Here is a 23,050-nt window from a genome sequence, read left to right as displayed (position 1 = left end):
TTATTTTGGCTATAAATAACATGTTTGGGGATGCCTTAAAGTGAATGTAAAGGCTAAAGGTTTTTTTTTTACCTTTTACTTTTAGTGTTATTAAACCCACAACAGTAAAATCAGTGTATATATTCAGTACAGCATGCTTGTTATGCTCACTGTGGAACCTAAGGGGTTTATCCTCTGAATTGTGTAAAAAGGCTGTTTGATCCTGTCTTCTCTGATCCTCCCCTCCTTCCATGTCCCCTAAATGTTTCCTGATAGTGCAGAGCCTTTGAAGTCATTCTGCACATGCTCAGTTTGGTGTGTATTGCTAGAGAGTTTCTTTTTTTGTTGGGAGTGCATGTGATCAGCACAGAGCCAATCAGCACTGTCCAGACAGTTGATTCAAAGGTCCTGCAGCCTCAAAGGACAGTCAGAGGAGAATGAAAACTCCCCCTACAAGCTTTACCAGGCCCTAGTGATGAGCCGAACACCCCCCTGTTCGGTTCGCACCAGAACATCTCGAACAGAAGAAATGTTCTAGCGAACATACGAACACAAACAATCACAAGTCCTCATTTTAAAGGCTTAAATGTAAGTGACTATTAATCACCCGCTGGCCAGGGAAGATCTAACCCATAGGCGCTGGTGACGTCAGGGCCCTATAAAAGAGCTGCCAAACTCAGATAGAAGTTAGTTAGGCAGAGAGAGTCATAGGTTAATCAGCTGGCTCAGTGGCGTAGCTGGTAGAATAACGGGCTAGCAAATGAGAGGCTGGGGGTTTGAATACCCTGGCCAGCGGGTGATCAATATTATTTATGGATTTTAATTAAAACCTATTATTTGTCCCCGCCCCTTCTGACATGACAACAGTAATTTATTCACTGTACCTGAGCAGTGGATTATGGGGCGCTGGTGACATCAGAGCCCTATAAAAGAGCTGTCAAACTCAGATAGAAGTTAGTTAGGCAGAGAGAGTCTTAGGTTACACAGCTGGCTCAGTGGCATAGGTGCTAGAATAACAGGCTTGCAAATGAGAGGCTGTGGGTTCGCTTCCCTGGCCAGCGGATGATTCATATTAATTATGGATATTAAATAAAACCTATTAAATTAAATATGGATGCGGGGACTCGAAGTTCCAGCGAAGAAGCCCATTTGTTCACAATTCGGCGAATGGACGGACAGGCAGTGTTCGAATCGAACTTAGGTTCGACTCAAACACGAAGCTCATCACTACCAGGCACTGATAGAAGTCATAGAATTGCTATATTCTGCTGATGAGAAAAGGTATTTAGCATGTTAAATTTAATAAAATAATTGCATTTCCATTTTCTGTGTACTGTGGGAGACCATATATAGTGAATGCAGGGTCCTGGGTTTAGTAAAACTTTAATGCATTCTCTATGCATGAGAGCAGCAGCTTTCTAGGCTCTCTCCTCCCTCAGGAGTTCCCCCATAGCAAGCAGCTTGCTGTGGTGGGCACTTAGGGGGGAGAGGAGCCAGGAGCACTATTAGGAGACCAGAGATGTGGAAGATCTGGGCTGCTCTGTGCAAAATGATTGCACAGAGCAAGTGGTAAGTATAACATGATAAAAGAAAAAAGAGAGCGCACATATCATAGTGCAGTAACATGAGAAATGTTTAATAATGGAAACCAATAAAATATTACACTCACAAACAATGAGAGAGGGGGTGCGGTGGGAAGCAGAATGCTGGAGCTGATATGAAGTCTGTGCAAGGGACGTCTGACTCCCCGCCTTGGTCATAGGCTGTGGAGAGGCGATGGCTGCTGCCGGAGATAACGACACTGCAGGAAAATATTTCAGGAGCCACCGGAGGTCCAGGAACATTCCAGAAAACCACCTGTAGTATACCCCAATGCTCTCCTGGTAACAGGAATTCATTTCAAAGCAATTTAACTTTCCCACTTTCTGTTCTACCAAAAAAGCTCATTGTGCCCCTTGTTTGCTCAGTCTTATGTGCCATTATTTCATCCATAAGGAGAAATGGCTCCTTATTGTGTTAGTAGTTTCCTTCATAAGAGCTGAATTGGAGCAGTTTTTCTGTCTCTAGGACAGAGAGCTAAACCTTCCTGCTCCATAAACTTCAGATACCATATTTCTTTTATCTTAGATTTATTAGAACAAGCCAGGTGAAACTAGAAATTTATCAAATAAACACCAATCACTACAAATTGCATATAATAAAGAAAGAATGCCCCGATAATACAGGATGAGGTAACAAGAACTCACTTTTTAAGCTCGCTCAGGGGTGATGGCGAGAGATTGAAGAAACATGCCTTGCTACCCTGCTATAGATTCTTAAAATGGTGGCTGACTTACTTCCTCTAGAGAATACTCCCAGAATGCCCTGGTTTCTAACAACTTTATTACCACATTCTAAGAGATTACAATATGTAACTACAGAACAGCTAAAGCTATACCAGAAAGGGAACGATAGGTGGCGCCTGGCTGCCTGCACTCTGCATATAACTAGCTTGGTGTAAATCAAGAAACCCCAACATGTTATTTTAGCAACATAAACACCAGTAAACTGAATAGAAGTCCGGTGGGCAGAACAGCGGTGACGTGCTTATGTTATCACTTCCTCTGTGGCTGGTGTCACTGTGTTTTATAAAAAAAATGCAGTTTCTGCTTGTTTTCAGAGCACCAATCGGCCGTCACATGACCCGCTGCCTCTCTCCTCTTCCCGCCTGCAGTGTTAATTTTGACACAAAATTTCGATTTAGTTTTAGTTAAAGTCTTTTGACTAAAATCCCATTTTAGTTTTAGTCGTCTGAATTGTTTTGGTTTTAGTCGTATTTTAGGCGACTAAAATCTCCAGTACATTTTAGTCGACTAAAATCTCCAGTATATTTTAGTAGACTAACATTTAATGGGTTTAGTTAAATGCATAAATAATAAATTAAAATTTCTTTAGAATTGACAAACACCATTATATACTCCTGGAGTAAAAATCTAATAACATGTTATTATTTCTGGTATTAAGGGTTGAACATGCACTATTGACACAGGTTTAGCCATTGTGATATACAGTCTTTGCAAATAAAACCAAGTTTCATAAACAAATATATTGCTTTTTGACAAGCAGAAATACAACTTGAAAATATAAAAAACCCAAAAAACTGTAAACTCTATTGACTGTAATGCCATTGCACATATTACCTGAATATATTAACAACATTAAATATTAACAAAAAAAAAAAGAAAAGCCTTTTTCTTAATTTCCTTTTCTTTTAGCAGTTTAGTAGATGCCCCTACATATTCTTATGTGGTAGTGTAGTGTTAATTTTGATGTCACATTTCAATTTAGTTTTAGTCATAGTCTTTTGACTAAAATGGCATTTTAGTTTTAGTCGTATTTTAGTCTTTTGACTAAAATGGCATTTTAGTTTTAGTCGTATTTTAGTCATCTCAATTCTTTTAGTTTTAGTCATATTTTAGTCCAATAAAATAGTAATAATTTAGTCGACAAAAATGTTTTAGTTGACAAAATTAACACTGCCCACCTGTCAGCTGCAGAGGGCGTGGCCAAGATTCCCCCACTGACGTCAGTCAGGAGGGGAGGAGGAAAGGAGGAGAGAACTGGACGGTCACGTGACGGCCAAGCGGCACTCTGAAAACAGGTAGAAACTGCATTTTTTTTTATAAAACACAGTGACAGGAGCACCTAGCATTAGGAAAAAAAGATGATTATATAAGATATATTAAAGGTTTTTCAGCAACAGAAGGGGAGGGGCGGGCACCTGACAGAGGAGCAGAAAGCAGGGAGGGGAGGGAGAAGGAGGACAGAGTGAGATAGAGGAGGACAGGAGAGCTGCGGCTGACGGAGGCACGTACACAATGACCACAGTGTCAGGGCTCAGCAGTCACGATACACCGTGGTCAGTTTACAGGGGGAGGGAAGAAATTGTCAGGATCAGTCAGGTTATTGGGTGATCTAGTGGGCCAAATTACACAGCACAAGTACTGTGATGTATAACTTTGCTTTAACCACTTAAGCCCCGGAGGATTTGGCTGCTCAAAGACCAGGGCCAATTTTGCGATTCGGCACTGCGTGATTTTAACAGGCAATTGCGCGGACGTGCGACGATGTACCCAAATGAAATTGACGTCCTTTTTTTCCCACAAACAGAGCTTTCTTTTGGTGGTATTGGATCACCTGTGCGATTTTTTACTTTTTGCGCTATAAACAAAAAAAGAGCGTAAATTTTGAAAAAATAACAATATTTTTCACATTTATTTTATATGAAATTCTCAAAAAAAAAGTAAAAATCTAAATTTTTTAACGTTTTGGGCCAATTAGTTTTCTGCTACATATTTTTGGTAAAAAAAAATCGCAATAAGCATATTTTGATTGGTTTGCGCAAAAATTATTGCGTTTACTAACTACGGGAAAGATTTAAGTAATTTTTATTGTTTTTTGTTTTTACTAGTAATGGCAGCGATCTGCGATTTTTTTTTTTGCGGGACTGCGACATTGCGGCGGACAGATCGGACCCCTGACTGACCGAACTGACATTTTAGACACTTTTGGGGGTACCAGTGACATTACTACAGTAATCAGTGCTATAAATATGCATTGTTACTGTGAAAATGACACTGGCAGGGAAGGGGTTAACATTACTGGTGATCAAGGGGTTAAGTGTGAACTTAGGGGCATGATTCTAACTGTAGAGGGGCGTGGCTTGTGAAGTAATCACAGAGACATGCGATCCTATATAGCAGGATCACATAGCCTCTGTGATTACTTCAGTGAGAATGACAGATGGCTGTGTTTACATCAGCCGTCTGTCCTTCTCTCACTACTGCGGGAGATTGCAAATGGCCGGAGGCCATCGGAGCCGCCGGTCACACATGCTGGCTCCCCAGGTAACGAGCGGGGGCGAGATCGCGCCGGCAGGGGCGAGATCGCGCCGGCAGGGGCGGGAGCGCGCCGCCGCCGGCGCGTGCTCGCCCCCTACAGTCTCCTGAGCGAGCGACGTAGGGCTACGTTGCTTTGCCCAGCAGCGACAGAGTGCAGCAGTAAATGTACGGTGGGCGGGGCGCAAGTGGTTAACATTGGCAGCAATGAACATTCAGCAGCCAATTCCATTGATGTTATTTTCACATTTTTGGTAAAACATTGAAAGCGAGCACCTAATTAGTTATTAGTGACTATGGATGTAATTCATATTTATAGTTGTAATTTCAATCACACAAATCACAATTTCCCCTCTAGTATACTTGGGTGAAATTCTTCTTTTATCTCTGTTCATTATCTTGAATTAACCATTAGAACCTTTTCTATAATATAAATGTACTGTATCACATGAGAGACAAAGACCAATTTCATATGCAGTACATGTACTGATGTTCCAGAACACTACCCAAAAGACTGTCCTGGTAAAATAATGATATCATTTCTGCCTAATTCAAATGTGACAAACTTCCAAAGATATAAATTCCAAAATCAAAAATTGTTTTTAATATCCGTATTCTTTACACGATTAATATAGTAGAAATTAAGATAGTGCTTCCTTTCTTTAAAAACAGGACTTTTTATTACATTGCAATTTTTTTATTGTATCCCTTATTTAAGCATACTGTATGCAATTCATTTTATTGCAATTATTTTATTGTGGATACATTTGGTACATGCCATCTAAACACAAGCTTTACTGCTTATCTCAAAATCTGAAATTTGGAGTGGATATATGCTATTTTTTTCTTGAAATCTTTTTTTAATGTCTGATAATCATAGGCCATTATGAAGACTTGAGATATAAACATTTCTAACACACATTCAGCAGATGTGAGCTTTTCTATGCTTGCTTATTTGACTTGCAAATGAATTCATGGATTACCCAAATTCATGGTTTCCATGGGTATGGTAATAAGGCAAGGCACTTTTCTTCTATTTTTCTGTGAAGCTAAATAGTTATAGCACTGTATTCTTCGATATGTCATAGTAAGTGGAATAATTGATGTAATTCATGCAGAACTAGTACATAGCAGAATTACATGTCTTAAAAAATTGCCATTTTTAGCTTGATATACGATACAAGTGATAAATTAAATATTTACGCACAAAATAAAAATATTCTGGAATGGAAATTAGATTTTTTAATTAATAAAAAATATAATATTTTAATTAAATGTAAATGTTACTACATCCCTCCTGTCAAAATACAGTGTCTTTTGTAAACAAAGATTAAGTAGTGTGTTAAGTAGTGCTATAGATATATATATATATATATATACATGCTCAAACAAAAAAAAAAGGAATGCTTTTTAATCAGAGTATAGCATCAAGACAAATAAACTCCTGGGATGTTGATCTGGTCAGTTAAGTAGCAGAGGGGGTTGTTAATCAGCTGCTTTGGTGTTAATAAAATTAGCAACAGGTGCACTAGATGGGGAACAATGAGACGACATCCAAAACAAAAATAGTTTTACAGGTGAAGGCCAATTACATTTTTTCCCCCTACTCATCTTTTCTGACTGTTTGTGACCAGTTTTGCATTTAGCTAGGGCCAGTGTCACTACTGATAGCATGAGGCGATACCTGAACCCTATAAAGGTTGCACAGGCAGTCCAACTCCTCCAGGATGGCACATCAATACACACCATTGTCAGAAGGGTTTACTGTGTCTCACAACACAGTCTAAAGAGCATTGAGAAGATTCCAGGAGACAGACAGTTACACTATGAGAGCTGAACAGGGCTGTAGAAGGTCCTTAACCCATTAGCGAAACCAGTATCTGATCCTTTGTGCAAGGAGGAACAGGATGGGCACTGCCAGAGCCCTACAAAATAACCTTTAGCCGGCCACTGGTGTGAATGTCTCTGACCAAACAATCAGAAACAGACTTCATGAGGGTGGCCTGAGGGCCCAACATCCTCTAATGGGCCCTGTGCTCACTGCCTGGCACCGTGGAGCTCGATTGGCATTTGCCATTGAACACCAGAATTGGCAGGTCCGCCACTGGCTTTTCACAGATGAGAGCAGGTTCACCCTGAGCACATGTGGCAGATATGAAAGGGTCTGGAGAAGCCATTGAGAATGTTATGCTGCCTGTAATATCGTTTAGCATGACTGGTTTGGTGGAGGGTCAGTGATGGTCTGGGGAGGCATATTCATGGAGGGATGCACAGACCTCTACAGGTTAGACAATGGAACCTTGACTGCCATTGGGTATCTGGATGAAATCCTTGGACCCATTGTCACACCCTACGCTGGTGCAGTGGGGCCATTATGTTTCGGGCCATCTGACACCGCCAGCTTGCACCTCAGTCTGTTCTGGCCTGAACCAGATCTGGGAGAAAAAATCTCAGAACACCATCTGTCGTCTCATTAGGAGCCTGCCCCCGACGCTGTCAGGCATGCATACAAGCACGAAGGGGCCATACAAACTACTTAGTACCATTTTGAGTTGCTGTAATGAAATTCCAGCAAAATGGACTAGCCTGCTGCATTATTTTTTCATTTTGATTTTAGGGGAGTCTTTGAATTTAACCCTCTGTAGTTTGATCATTTTCATATACATCAAACAATGTGGAATCCTTTCATTCCTAACACATTACCTAGTCCACATCAGTATAGATATTCAGCATGATATTTTTCTCCATTGAGATCTGATGTGTTTTTCAAGTGTTCCTTTAATTTATTTGAGCAGTATGTATATATATATATATATATATATATATATAGTATAATATATATACAGTATCTCACAAAAGTGAATACACCCCTCACATTTTTGTAAATATTTTATTATATCTTTTCATGTGACAACACTAAATTACACTTTGCTAGAATGTAAAGTAGTGAGTGTACAGCTTGTATAACAGTGTAAATTTGATGTCCCCTCAAAATAACTCAACACACAGCCAATAACGTCTAAACCGCTGGCAACAAAAGTAAGTACACCCCCTACGTGAACATTTCCAAATTGGGCCCAATTAGCCATTTTCCCTCCCCGGTGTCTTGTGACTCGTTAGTGTTACAAGGTCTGAGGTGAAAATGTGATAAAAACGAATTTATGCAGCGCTAGCTTCAATAAAGTGATAAGTGCTGTGATATATAAACAATATTCAATAATTTATAAAGTGCATAAAAGGATCATATAACCAAAGTGCTAAGTGCTAAAAAATATGCAATATCCAATAAATTATAAAGTGCATGTATACACATAAGTGGTTAGATATACTCCAAAAGAATGTTCAATGCTTGAAACAAAAAGTCCTTAAAGTGATCCAATTAAGGTGCCAAGGTGCCAAAAAATAATTCAGGTGCTTGCAAAGTGACAAGGTGCCCCTCAAGGTTCCCCACTCACCAGATTGCAGATAAATTAAGACCCTCAAGATTATTGCACATTGCCCAGGATCTTTAAGGACCAGAACTTCTCCTGTGTAGCCTTCACACTTGTTGGGTCAGCTTCCGCCTGCAGATGCGGGGGTCACACTGCTGCTGGGTGACGGAAGATCAATTCCAAAGTAAAAGCTCCACTGGTGGCATCTGATACAACTTTGATTGATGTATCTCCACGGCTGGTAGAAGCTTGCCAAAAATCCAGAGAGGCAGCAGCAAACAGATGCATGGAAACAGGACATTTGGTTATCTCCGGCAATATCGGAAGGTGGTAAAAGAATCAGATTTGTCCTGTCTACTTGGCTTGCTTACATGAGCACATTTCCTAAGTCAAACTTGGTCTAGTAGCCAGAGAACATTCAGGATACAAACACAGAGGATCTGCCAATGGAGGAGTGGAAGATGATTCCAGTGTTAACCTGTGAATCTCTGGTGAACTCCTTGCCCAAGAGGGTTAAGGCAGTGCTGGAAAATAACAGTGGTCACACGAAATATATGACACTTTGGCCCAATTTTGATGTTTTCACTTAGGAGTGTACTCACTTTTGTTGCCAGCGGTTTAGACAATAATGTCTGCATGTTGAGTCATTTTGAGGGGACAGCAAATTTACACAGTTATACAAGCTGTACACTCACTACTTTACATTGTAGCAAAGGGTCATTTCTTCAGTGTTGTCACATGAAAAAGATATAATAAAATTTTTACAAAAATGTGAGGGGTATACACACTTTTGTGAGATACTGTATTTATATATATATATATATACACAGTATATATATATATATATATATATTTGTTGTCAGCTAAGAGAGTTTAAATTTAAGGCAGATACTTCCCCTTCAGCACTTCCTATTAAAGCGGAGTTCCGGCCTCAGAAACAATTTTTCACTAAAAATACCCCCGTGACAGTCAGGGCTAGTGCATTCCACAATAGATAGCCTCTGAACTGTCCCAGGTCGCACTTACCTTATAGAAGAAATACTTACCTTGAAAATTTCTTCTCCAGCGCTGCCATCTCAAGTGTGGGCAGCTGAAGCCAGCGCGTCCTCTTCTGCGTCCTCTTCTGTGTCCTCTTCGGTCCCACAATGCCCTGCACCAGCCCCGCTCATCACTTCTGGGGCAGGCGCATAATCCCTGCACAGCTTCTGGGCATGCCCAGAAGCTGTTTAGCAGGGAATGAAGCGCCTGCACCGGAACTGACGAGCGGGGGCCGGTGCAGGCGCATTGATTCCTGGGAGCGATGACATTCAGCTCCCAGGAATCAATGCAAGCAGAAAGTGACGCCGCGGGCTGCGGCCACAGAGGGAGGAAGTGGAAGAAAGGTAAGTATTTTCTTCAATAACAAGGTAAGTAAAGGAAAAAAAAATCGTCATTATCCATTTCTTTTTCAGGTGAATGTCAGCAAGGGAATGGCCCAAAGTAATTTTTGAGGCTGGAACCCCGCTTTAAGCTCAGGTATGAGCTCAAGGAGTGTGTTTTGGAGTAATGGAGTCAGAGAGAAGGAAGGTTCCCCGTGGCTGCTAAGAAGCACAGAACCATGTCAAACTTTCTTTCTTTTCTGCATTATAGGCTTCTTACATACATATGGTGACGGCCGGGCTCCAGAATTCATGTCTGTTTGTTGTTTTTCACAGATCCTAATACGTTGTGGTCTAGGTCCTGAAGTCCAAAGACTCTTTGGGTGTTATTAAGTCTCCCTTTCTAGGTCCACATCTTACTTGTTAGCTAAAACTTATTAAATGGCTCAGCTATTCATAGGCCTTTCTATGTGTGGGCTAACTGACTGCTGACGGAACTCTAACAGGGTACACGTGCTGCCGGTTTGTTTTGGGAACCCATTAGGGGCCACTCTGATAGCCATGAACTGACCTGAGTTTAGGTAGTGGCTTGAATGAGCAGAAGTTTTGTTTGTTTGCGCTATGGACTTGCTGTACATAGTCCTCCTGCATTGAACTGTGTTTGTTAACTGTTTTGTTGAATAAAAGTACAGGTGTCCCTGTCTCATGCATGGTTTAGCCCACTGACAAAAGCAGTTAAGGCCTATTTATACAGGGAAATAAAATTGTAATCATTTTTAAATTAATTTAGAAAATATAATACATTTGTATTTATATTCTAGCATTCAAATTACATTTATTATTTATATTTTCTAAATCAATTTAATACTTAGTAAAACTTTTGCCCACGATTGCTGGAAGTATCATCAAAAATGCCCTTTTAATAGAAGACACAATGGAAATGATTTACTCAATGAGTATTTTACTTACATTTTTTCTGAGTTTTCTTGAAATAGGTTTTAGGGGGAAAAAAAACATAATTTCCTCTGAATCTGACTTGATATTTGAAGATTTGAAGTGGATGGAGATATAGGTCATGTTTCTTTTTTAATAGGATATAAAAAAATTGAACTTTAGGGACATGGCAACATGACATTTTAATCTAAAATTACACATTTTGATTGTTTAAGGTTCTTTTGTTATGTTAGTACAGTTCTGATATGATGATGATATTACCAGGGAGCCAATTTCATAGACATATTCCAAACTGCATGCATTTATTTTAGCTTTGTTGGCCGTTGTCAATGCAGGGCATGACAACTATAGGTTTCTATGGCATATGGCTTAGGGGAGCAGTAAGAACGTATAATCCAGCCAGCTAATAGTATCTTTAAAGGAGGAATTCAACTATCCCGAAATGAGTAACAAACATGTTACTTTGTGATTTTCTGATGGATGCATTAGATGTGTAAAAAAACCACAAAGGTTTAATTTTGCTTTTGCATTGGTTTAGTATAGAGCTTTTCTTTAAAGCAGAGATCCAGCCTGTATTAAAAAATATTGAAAGTCCTTAGCTACAAATACTGTAGCTGCTGACTTTTAATATAAGGACACTTACCTGTCCAGGGAACCCGCAATGTTGGCACCTGAAGTTGACCCCTCCATTGGCTCCAGGTGCAGGCAGCAGCATCCTTACTAAGAGAAACAGCCTGTTTCCTACTGCGCATGTGCGAGTCATGCTGCGCTTTCTGAATGGTCCCCATGTCTTCTGAAACCAGTGCCTGTCTCTCAGAAGCCAGCAGGGGGAAGGAGCAGGGGCCATTAATGACGTAGGTCACCGCAACGCCCCTACACGGAAGTGGGAGCGGGTACCTGTGTTTGGCAGGTATCTGCTCCCCCCAAAAGGTGCCAAATGTGGCACCGGAGGAGGAGAAGAAGCAGATAAGTGGAGCTTCCACTTTTGGGTGGAACTCCGCTTTAAGTGTAACACACCATCATATGATCATACTATTGCTCCCCAAGTCCTCCGGCTTTCATACACAGTACTGATGTTGGCCAATTACCTCAACCTACTGTATACAGAAGGGAATACATGGTTGTATAATATTATTAGTGGTTGCCCTATGCTCCTTTCTTTACAAATGTCCCTTGTCTGCCCTTTTTGTTCTTACCAGCAGTGTTTGCTGTAGTCTTTTTGGAGAATTGTTATATCATGCACAGAATTATTGTTGCACTGCAGTCGTAGAAGTTTAGCAAATTGCAACACAGAAGTCTAGATTATTTCATACCATTAAATTAATCCTTGTCTATTATTATTTCATTTAAGGCAAAGAAGCGGCCCAGCTTCTGCAAAGCTTAAACAAGCTTAACACCCCAGAAGAGAAACTAGAAATCTTAGCAAAGAAGTATGCAGAACTGGTAAGTGCTAAATGTATTTCTTACTTTTGGTATACATACATTTCCTCTTCTGGTAATTTAATTAGCTTCTGTCCAAACTGACCATTGTGTGTACACACAATTTGGGTCAGTTTAGACAGGAGCCAATTAGCCTTCCAGGATGTCTATGGAGTGTGGAATGAAACCCCAGGAAGAAATAAACTAGCAGTGAAAATACATCAAAAGATTTCTTTTTTTTTCATTGTAGAAGGGAAAAAAAAAAAAATTAAAAAGTAATAAAAAAGAAAAAAAAATGCCATTTATAAGTGTAGACTTAGAGGTAGCTTGTAGTTGAAATGTGGGTTGTAGTGATCAGGAAAAAATGGATGAAGTGACTACATTTACCGGTGAGTGAAATGAAAGCAAACTTGAAATATAATTCATATCTAGAAATTTTGAATTTGTAAAGCATTCACCTACAAATTTCCTGTACTTTCATCAACCTTTGGCAAACATTGGTTGGATCACAGTAGGGAATCAAGTTAATCATCAGTAAATCTCTACTACAAATGCCTTATTATATACTGCACATGTTCTATGCATCTGTATATTTGGAGTTTAAAGATAAATATTTTTTGCAAGTTTCCAAGGCCATTTTTTTGTTACTCATACTATTTTCTTCTTTTTTAATGACTTACTCAACAATTCACTACTGTTATTATAATGATAATATTAACAGAAAAAGTAGATGCATGAGAACAAAACAACATCATTTAATTGCTTTTCACAATACTTCAAAAATGTTAATTTACATGGTTAGATAGTTAGTCAGGTTGAAAAAAGATACAAGTCCATCTGGCTCAACCAATAAAAAAAAAATCAAGAAAACCATACAATCCCATATACACAATCCTATACCCGCAGTCGATCCAGAGGAATTTGTAAAACATTTTGTAGGATCGGTGTCCTAAAACTTTTTATTATTATATTATAGATTATTGGTGAAAGCATGAACAAGGACAAACAATCTATTTTTGTATGATACAGCTCTTTGCACAATTTACCTCTTTAGATGCTTTCATTTGATTTTATCATCAGGTTTGAGCCATCACTGATCGGGCAATATCCAGTATCTACTTCCTAAACTTAGATTCTGACTGAAAGATGACACAATCATGTACACCCTGGTGCCTGTGCTGGTCTTGGCTGTGTTCACAAATGTCTGGCGCAGATAAGTCCCCTTCTGCTGCAATTTCTCACCTTGTGACTTGCTACCAAGTTACAATGTTCAGTCTGAGTGATCACTCATTGAGAAAGAGGAGCTGGAAGAAATGCTTCCTCCTGCTTACAGTGAACTGATGGCATTATCCTAGCCTAGGGAAAATCACTTGTCTGGAGCTCATGGATTGATTTTTAATAATGAAAGTCACAGCTTGGTTTTGAAATATTACACTGTCTGTTACTGTATATTGGGAAAAAGAACCTGAATGCCGAGGATATAAGATTACTAACTGCACCACATCCCGAATTGGAATTCAAAAAGTCAAAAAGTGTAGGATGGGATTTTTAGGGTGCATTTTGAGTACCATAAACACAAATAATTTTAATAAAAAAATGATTTTATTATAACAAGGTTAAAAAGCTCTGAATACATGCATAAAAGAAAGAGTTGCTCTCGTTGGGTTCCTTCTACCACAGTACTTATGTCACCTGCATTATATGTATTGTCATTACTATTTGCTTCTTTTTAATTCAATATTTTTCAATACATTTTCTTTGCATAATACTATTTGTAAATTCATTTGGAGTGCCTGTAAAGTCCCACCACTAGGGGAACCAACCTCTTTGAATACATGCATAGTACAAATTTTGTACCATGTATCCCATGAGTGTAACCGATGGGATCCATGGTATGTGACACAAATTGGAATGTAAAACATTCATTTGTATATATGTTTATTAATTATGGTTTTTCTATTTAGTTATGTTGTTCACACTTAAATTATTCCTAAAGAAGCCGTTCTGGCAAAACATGTAGAAGAAATTAAGTGCACCCAGAATCATCAACAACATAACAAATGCAGGGACACAATTTGTACTTGCTCTTCTCCATTGCACCTGTAATATGCATATGTATGTATTCAGAACTTTTTAACCTTGTTATAATAAAATAATTGTTTTTATTAAAATTATTCGTGTTTATGGTACTCAAAATGCACCCTCAAAATTCTATTCTACACTATTTAACTTTTTGTTACTGTATATTGCAACATGTCAGGAATTTATTAATACAGACTTGTAAAGTTGCTCAAAGGTTCACCTTAAAGTGTTACTAAACCCACAACAGTAAAATTAGTCTGTATATGCAGTAAAGCATGCTTGTTATGCTCACTTTGGAACCTAAGGGGTTAATCCTCCGCATTGTGTAAAAAGGATGTGCGATTCCACATCTATTACGAGTGAACCCTACAATTTCATGACCACTCATCATGAATTATCATGATATATAATATATTGATATGAATTGCCCTCATTCAGAGGCATCGGGGTTCCAGTGATATAGGAGTTTGTCCTATTTATGCATGTTCATACCATATTTTATTGAATATATGTATACTCTTGTATGTTTTTATCCTCTTTTTGTACTAAATAAATGTTATTTTTTTATTAAGTGATGGTCAGTTTCATTTCCACTGAGATCAGCACATGCTAGCTGCCTATAAAGTCCCAACATTTTCGAGGGGTGAGGAGATCCCACTTGAGTGTGAGGCTCTCTCATCCTCTTCTCTTTTCCTTTTTTGTGTACCCAGGGATGTGGCAGTAGTATGATTTAGAGTATGTCCCATCAAACCTTTTTTACCAGTAAAGCATGCTTGTTATGCTCACGTTGGAACCTAAGGGGTTAATCCTCGGCATTGTGTAAAAAGGCTGTTTGATCTTGCCTTCTCTGATCCTCCCTTTCTTCCAATGTCTTTAAACCATGTGCTGATAAGACAGAGCCTTTGGAGTCACTCTGCACATGCTCAGTTTGGTATGTATTGAGAGTTGTTTTTTTGTCTTGGGAGAGTGCATGTGATCAGTACAGTGCAAATCAACACTGTCCAGACAGAGGGTGAGGGGTCCTGCAGCCTCATAGGACAGTCAGAGTAGAATAAAAATTCCTCCTACAAGCTTTAACCGGAAACTGATAGAAGTCACAAGACTGCTCTAACTGCTGATGAGAAAAGGTATTTGGCAGTTTATATTAAGTAAAATAATTGCATTTCCATGTTCTATGTACTGTTGGAGACCAGATATAGCGAATGCAGGGTCCTGGGTTTAGTAACACTTTAACTGACTAAACTATAAGATTCCCTCGAGAGAAAGTCTTGTCAGTCATGTAATAAAAAGTATAATAAAACTATCAACACTGGTTATAGTATCCAAGCTGGAAGTCACCATTTTTCTTTTTGAGGTTACCCAACATATATGCAAAATAAAGTATATGCTTTAGCATATGATGATGTTTGATAATAATCAGGATTACTATTACATTTTTTATATTTTTTTTTTTACATAGCTTGAAGAACATCATACAGAACAAAAACAGATTAAGCAGTTGCAAAAACGACAATCGCAGCTCATAAAAGAAAAGGACCAGCTACAAAGCGAGCACAGCAAAGCTATTCTTGCACGTAGTAAGCTGGAGAGCCTATGCCGGGAGCTACAGAGACACAACAAGACACTTAAGGTTACTATGATAATACATGAATGTAAAAAGTAATGTACTTTTTAGCCAGCATGATTTTAATTCCGTAGAAATCCTTAAGTGGACAGGAATGTCTAGAGTAAGCAAAATGTAAAAGTCTCTATCAGTAATGTCTGAGTCTTTGGTTTATGAACAAACATTCTTTTTCCATTATTGTGGCATGCTTTTAACTTAAGATCAAAAATACAATGAAATTGAATATATTTTTGTGTAAATCAAAACATGAGTTTAAAATCATTAAAGTGACTCTGCTGATAAAACAGAAATGCCAACAACAAAAGAAGTAAACTTTTACCTCTTCCACTGCCAGCTCCACCCAATAATACTCAGATGAAGACGAATCATCCCTAAAAGCCTCTTCAGAAACCATCACTTTTGGATCCTGGTCTCCCATTTATTCAGTGGTTCCTTCTGCCCACCCTTATGGTAATTATAGGGCACAGTATGGACTAGGGATCGACCGGTTGTCGGCAAAGCCGATATATCGAGGGCCGATCTTCACTTTCCCTGATATATCGGAATCGGCCCCGGAGGTTACCGATATTGCTGATATTTCGGGAAAGTGCTAGAGGCATCACCCCGGTACCGGCGTCCATAGCCGATGGTCGGCTGTCTTGCAATGACAACCGATGTGGCTGAGAAGCCGCTTGGCTGTCATTACAAGGAGCATGAGGGGACGCCCCCCCTCTCGCCGCCTTCCGTGGCTCACCCGGGTCATCCGTCCCACCGGGAGACCCCGGCATCCTACTTGCACGGCCGCCGAAAAGAATACCCGATCAAAGCTGCATTCGGCTCTGATCGGGTCTCCATGTAAAAACTCGGAAGTGATGTCATGACATCACTTCCGGGTATTCTGCGCCAGATTAAAAAAAATTACAGCATTCAAAACAGCCAAACTTGGCTATTTTGAATGCTTTTAAGTGCAGAGGAGGGGTTTGTGGTCTTTTAGACTCCCAGATCCCTCCACAACAGTACCTGTCAAGTGTAAAAATAAAAAAATAATAATTTTTTTAAATGTACAAAAATATCGGCCAATACCGGCCGATGCCGATATTCAATGGCCAGAATATCGGTATCGGCAACGAAAATCCAATATCAGTTGATCACTAGTATTAACATAGGGGTCAGCAGGAAGGGCCAATTTGTTCACAGGGCAACAAAAAGATCTAAACTTTTAACACTCTTGGAAGAGACTTTTGGGTTGGAAATTTCTGTTTATTAGAGAAGCGTTCTTGTGTGGAGCTAACAGGAACTCAATATGTTTGCCACAATCCCTATATACTGAAAATAAACAAAACAATATCCATTGGGACTTTTCAGGCAAGTATTTTTACAATATTTGTATAAAACGTATAATTTTATTTGAGTAAGGAAGGCTATGGTCGGCACTAAGGATGACATCCAAAAAAGTATTTGTTTATTAGATAAACATGTACAAAGCTGTAAAAGAGCCTACGCATTTCGGACGTTAGTCCTTAGTCTTAATTTTATTTGCCATCATAAAACAATAAGCAACACTAACATCATGTATTGGTTGGCATTGTAAAACATCACAATTATTATTTTATCCATTCCATACTTAATTGTACAGAAAACCCCCCTCCATAGCGGGGGATACGTTGCCCTATATAAATACACCCTAGCCATGTTTTTATAACTTTTATGGTACTTTTCAAAGCATTTTAAGGTCTTTAAACATACTTTTAAAACAATAGAAACACATTTAAACACATAAAAAGATAATGAGAGAGAGCAAGAGCAATGGAAAACACAAAAACACAGCACAAAAAACTCAAAGTTATGTGGAACACCGTACACTGTAGGGAGACACGCGAAACTGGGACAGACCAAGGCGAGCAGCGAGATGCTTCTAGAACACAACATCCAATCAGTGGTCGAGAAAACAATACCGACGCTCTGATTGGCTAAATCAGAACGTATGGCTATTCTATTGTGACATGCAAGATTTAGCTCATAAACAATGACAAAAATATACGCAATATCAAAATTAACAGGTCTTACAGAAAACCGTGAAAACTGAACCATGGTATAACGAGGGTTTACTCTATACCCAAAAAGTTCTAGCTCAGGAGCTCTTGTGCATGCTTGATATTCCTATACTTATCCCAGAGCCAGAATAGAACTGATGCATTTCACACATCTTCTTCAGGGGTACAGATATATAATGTAGTTATTCAGTGATGTAAATACATATAAACAAGTCAATATTAAAATCAAAATTCCTTACTACTCACTGAGGGGGGCCAAGATGGCCACCAACACTGCAGCCTGTTCACACAGGGATCAGATGGATTGCGAACTGCGGACCAGTGTCCTATGTGCAGATAATAGCCAGCCTCACCACCATGTCTAAAGTGCAGCATCAGGTTATGTGCACAGCTGCGGCCCTGGTAGCCATCTTGGCACCCCCTTGGCAAGTAGTAAGGCTTGAATGTTTATCTGAGAAGCATTCAGTGTGATGGGCAACAAGAGAGGTAAGTACTTACCTGTACCTTTGAAGGGAGAACTTTTGTTGGCATTTGTAATTTAGCAACAGTCACGTAAATGAAGCCATTATCCATTAACATATTATGTAAATGTTGTTATAATTCAGTACCTAACATATTACTGCCCTTAAGCTAAATATGCTTTAGTTACGTAGGGGCACCTCTGGGTAAAATGATCTGCCAGCATCTTAAGCAGGTTGACTGTAGATAGACATATATCTTCCTGAGAACAATGGAATGAAGATATCTGCCAATTCTGTAACAACTTTATTACTGGGACATGCCTTGATTATCTCATTATATAACTGTCCTTTTTTTTTTAGCAGCTTTGCTCAACAATTACAACATTTTTTTATTTTGTTTTATGTAGCATTCATCAGAGAAACATGACAACATTTTAGTAGTTGAAACTAGAGCATTATAGGGCGCTATTATTTCAAAAATAATACAAAATTGAATGGTTAATTCACCGAGCTTGTCAGACTAACAACATTTAATAGTACAATGCATATTAACCACCCAGCTCCCTGAAGAATTTACCCCCTTAATGACCAGGCCATTTTTTGCAATACGGCACTGCGTTGTTTTAACTGACAATTGCGTGGTCGTGCGATCCCATACCCAAATACAATCTATGTCCTTTTCTTCCCACAAATAGAGATTTTCTTTGGTGGTATTTGATCACTTCTGCTTTTTTTATTTTTTGCACTATAATCAAAAAAAAAAACACTGACAATTGTGAAAAGAACAATATTTTTTACATTTTGCTATAAAACATATCCAATAAAAAAAATTTAAAAAATCTAATTTCTTCATAAATTTGGGCCAATATGTACAGCCAATTCTGCTACATATTTTTGGTAAAGAAAAATCGCAATAAGCGTACATTATTGTTGTACTGACAATTTCTGTGTGACAGAACGGCGGTCTGCCTTGTTTACATAGGCAGACCACCTTAATGTCATTCTTCTGCACGATCGCAGGTGGCTGGACCCGCTGATTGGCTCCCGCTGTATCAGGAGCACAGCTCAGGCAGCACGCCACGTACACCTCCTAGAGCCAATCTACAAAACCACGTACAGGTAACTGTTTTTGCCTTTAAAACCACTTAACGACCGCCCAATGACTATTTACGTCGGCAGTTTAAACCTAAATACCGGTGTTATGGCAGCAGATAGCTGCCATAACCCTGGTATTTTTTTAAACTGCGGGCGGTCGGCTTTTCGATAAGGGTAGTCCCAGTGGCGGATTCGCCGAGGGATAACCCTTCCGGTGGCGGTGGAAGAGGTGCCCCCCCCTCCCGCCTCGTTCCGGTACTTTTCCCCGCTTACCGGACCCGCTGGCAGCGGGGAAAACGATCCAGTCCCGGATCCTCACAGACAGGATGTCGAGTGAGGGCAAGCTTGCCCTTACTCGACTCTATGGTCTTGGAGGAACCGGAGCGACAGCAAACGTCATTGCCTAGCAACCGGTTTAAAGGCCCCATTTTTTTTTTATTTCATTTTATTATTTTTTTTTTCATCTTCTAGTGTACTTGTGAGATCTGAGGACGTTTTGACCCCAGATCTCACAAAAAAGAGGTCCTGTCGTGCCTATTTCTATTACAAGGAATGTTTACATTCCTTGTAATAGGAATAAAAATGATCACATTTTTTTTTTAAAAAAACAGTGCAAAAATGAAAAATAACAAATAAAATAAATAGTAAAAAAAAAATTAAAGCGCCCTGTCCCGTTAACTCGCGCGCAGAAGCAAACGCATACGGAAACCCCGCCCACATATGTAAACGGTGTTCAAACCACACATGTGAGGTATTGCCGCGAACGTTAGAGCGAGAGCAATAATTTGAGACCTCTTCTGTAACTCTAAGATGGCAACCTGTAGAAATTTTTAAAGTGTCGCCTATGGGATTTTTAAGTACCAAAGTTTGTCGCCATTCCGTGAGCGTGCCCAATTTTTAAGCATGACATGTTGGGTATCTCTTTACTCGGCGTAACATTATCTTTCACATTATGGAAAAAAATTGGGCTAACTTTACTGGATTCTTATTTTTTTATTAAAAAAAGTGAGTTTTTTCCCAAAAAATTGCATTTGGAAGACCGTTGCGCAAATACGGTGTGATAAAAAATATTGCAATAATCTCAATTTTATTCTATAGGGTCTCTGAAAAAAAAAATATAATGTTTGGGGGTTTTAAGAAGTTTTCTAGCAAAAAAAAACTGATTTTAACTTGTAAACAACGAGTGTGAAAAACAGGCCTGGGGCTTAAGTGGTTAAGGGCCACCCTGCCGCAGTAAATGTACGTGGGGCAGACCTTAAGTGGTTAAAATAATATTAATAATAAGATAAGACATCAGATCAATGTAAACATCCCAGAAGGATGAAATGCAATAAATGCTATAAGTGTCTAGGCTTAACAAGACCAATTGATCTTTGTATTATTTCAGAGCAATTTCCACACTGGTCAGGGTGAAAAATACTTTTTAGAAAATACATGGGTAATATACAATATAATAGGTAGTAGCTGATAGAAAGTGACTGATGAAAAGCTTCTCAAGAAAAATATTTAGCCATCAACAGTATTTTCTGCAAGGGTGATACCTATTGCTAAATGGAAGATCAAGGGGTTCAAGAGGTTCCTAGTTCCTTGTTTCTAGTCTCCCAAGTTCAATAGGTTCCTAGATTGGCTTCAATTTGTTAGTGTATCTAAATCTGTTAGTACATCTAACCCCCCACTCAGAGGAAGGGTTAGACTGACCATGCTGCTGTCCAGAGGTGTCCCCTGTGCTCCTTCATCCAGAGTGGGGGCACTTTAATACAGGAGGTGTGTTACTGGCCAGATCACCAGGTGAAAACAGAGGGAAAAAGCCCCCCCCCCCCCAAAAAAAAAGAAACAGTCTAAGGATTGGTAAACTGCAATATATTACATTTTTGTTTTTGAGAATACCGCTTTAAACTGGATAGATGTCCAGTTACAGAGGCCATTATACTGTAAGGCCCTTTTCACACAGGCGGATCGTTCAGATCTGAATGGATGCCCTATGCATCTCCATGGGGCATTGGATGTCAGCGTAGACATGTCAAATCCAGATGGATGGAAACCCTATTTTCCGTTCGTCCAGTGGATAGGATCGGATGAGAACGAACAGGCGGTCTGTTCCCATCCGATTCCCCCATAGAGAACAGTTGGGACCTGTCAGCTCTGTCTCCGCACAAAGCGCAGAGACAGAGCAGCCATCTGCTTGCTCAGCAGGGGATCGGCGGATCGATCCCCCACTGAGAAAAACGGAGTCCGCCGACGGACTTCCTGTGTGAAAGGGGCCTAATGCCCTGTACACACTATCAGATTATCTGAAGACTTTTGTCTTCAGATTTACCTTTTCTATGTAATGCAAGGGCCTGCTGGATTGCATACAAATTGAAAGTGTTTAGGTTTGACCTCATATTATATAGTTTTGGTAAGTCTACAGACAAAAGTCTTCAGATAATCTGATAGTGTGTACGGGGCATAAGTGTTCCATTCGTCCTTTGGTTACTATAAAACAGGTGTGGATGATTAGTCATTTAGGAAGTTGGATTGAATTGAGTACACATATTACATTGTATTTGAAAATACAATTGTCTCGAATAAATTTCAATACACAAAGCTGAATTATGAAAGTCAATATACAGAAGCACCACTAAAGCATAAAATATTCTTTTAATAAATTCAATAAATTATGCCCATACATTTTTGCCTCAGAAACATTTATAATATATTACAATACAATAATGCACAGAGCTCATCTGTCAAATTGATGTTGCTACAATCAACAAAGAATGAAATAAGTATAAACCTAAACAAAAGCAAAAAAGCTGTTTTTGTGAATGCATTTCATTTAAGCTATAAAAGGAACATCTGTGCACTTTTGCCAACTATTTGAATCAATTAGTGTTGAGCGAACACGGACTGTATTATTCGTGTTCGTACCGAATAATTGGATTTTTTGTACCCGAACACGGACACGGACACTTTACTGTATGTTCGGGTAAAAATCCGTGTTCGGTCGTTTTATTTCCGGGTTTTGCATGCTTTGGCGCTCTTTTCATGGCGGGCTTTCAACAGCCAATCAACAATCGTTTAACTGGTGTGCCTTAAGCCATCCCAGCCATGCCTGCAAATGTCTCAGTAGCTGTGATTGGCCGTCTGAAGCATGTGACCAAGTCTTTATAAGTTCGAGGCAGCCGCAGCGGCGTCATTATGCTGCTTAGATTCAGGGACAGAGCACACATCAACGTGCTGGCTGCTGATTAGGGAAAGATAGGCAGGAAAAAAACATTTGTGTCCGGATAGAATTGAGGGACAGGTCGGAGTGTTTAGGCAGGGCGAGTTGTAGGCATTTTAGGGATAGAGTCTGCTGAATTATAGGGTCAGTGTCTTCTACAAACTACAATCGATATTGCTGTGTGGGGGGTGGGGTGAATCTGCACTCAATCCTGATCTACGATCTCTTCTCAATCCTGTTAGGGACAGAGTCTGCTGAATTTTAGGGAAACTGTGTTCTACAAACTACAATCGATATTGCTGTGTGGTGTGGGATTGGAGATAGGCAGGTGTCAGTGATCCACATCCATTTTTCTGTGTGTGAGCTGCAGTGAACACAATCTTTTTGGGCTGCAGTGAACACAATCTTTTTGGGCTGCAGTGAACACAATCTTTTTGGGCTGCAGTGAACACAATCTTTTTGGGCTGCAGTGAACACAATCTTTTTGGGGTGCAGTGAACACAATCCTTTTTGGTGTGCAGTGAACACAATC

The 23,050-nt window shown here is 39.4% G+C and overlaps 1 protein-coding gene across 1 annotated transcript in view; it reads left to right on the top strand.

Annotated features, from left to right (window-relative positions):
* TXLNB (taxilin beta) overlaps positions 1 to 23,050 on the top strand; it is a 148,102-nt gene that overhangs the window by 1,272 nt on the left and 123,780 nt on the right. The window contains exons 2-3 of the mRNA XM_082249934.1: positions 11,951 to 12,042; positions 15,560 to 15,730. Coding sequence (XP_082106060.1) covers positions 11,951 to 12,042; positions 15,560 to 15,730 — 263 coding nt within the window. The remainder of the gene's footprint in view (positions 1 to 11,950; positions 12,043 to 15,559; positions 15,731 to 23,050) is intronic.

Source organism: Pelophylax lessonae, assembly GCF_965119305.1.
Source record: "Pelophylax lessonae genome assembly, chromosome: 3".
In the NCBI taxonomy this organism is placed as follows: domain Eukaryota; kingdom Metazoa; phylum Chordata; class Amphibia; order Anura; family Ranidae; genus Pelophylax; species Pelophylax lessonae.
Note: the sequence above shows the minus strand (reverse complement) of the source record. Positions and strands in the feature narration are given on the sequence as shown.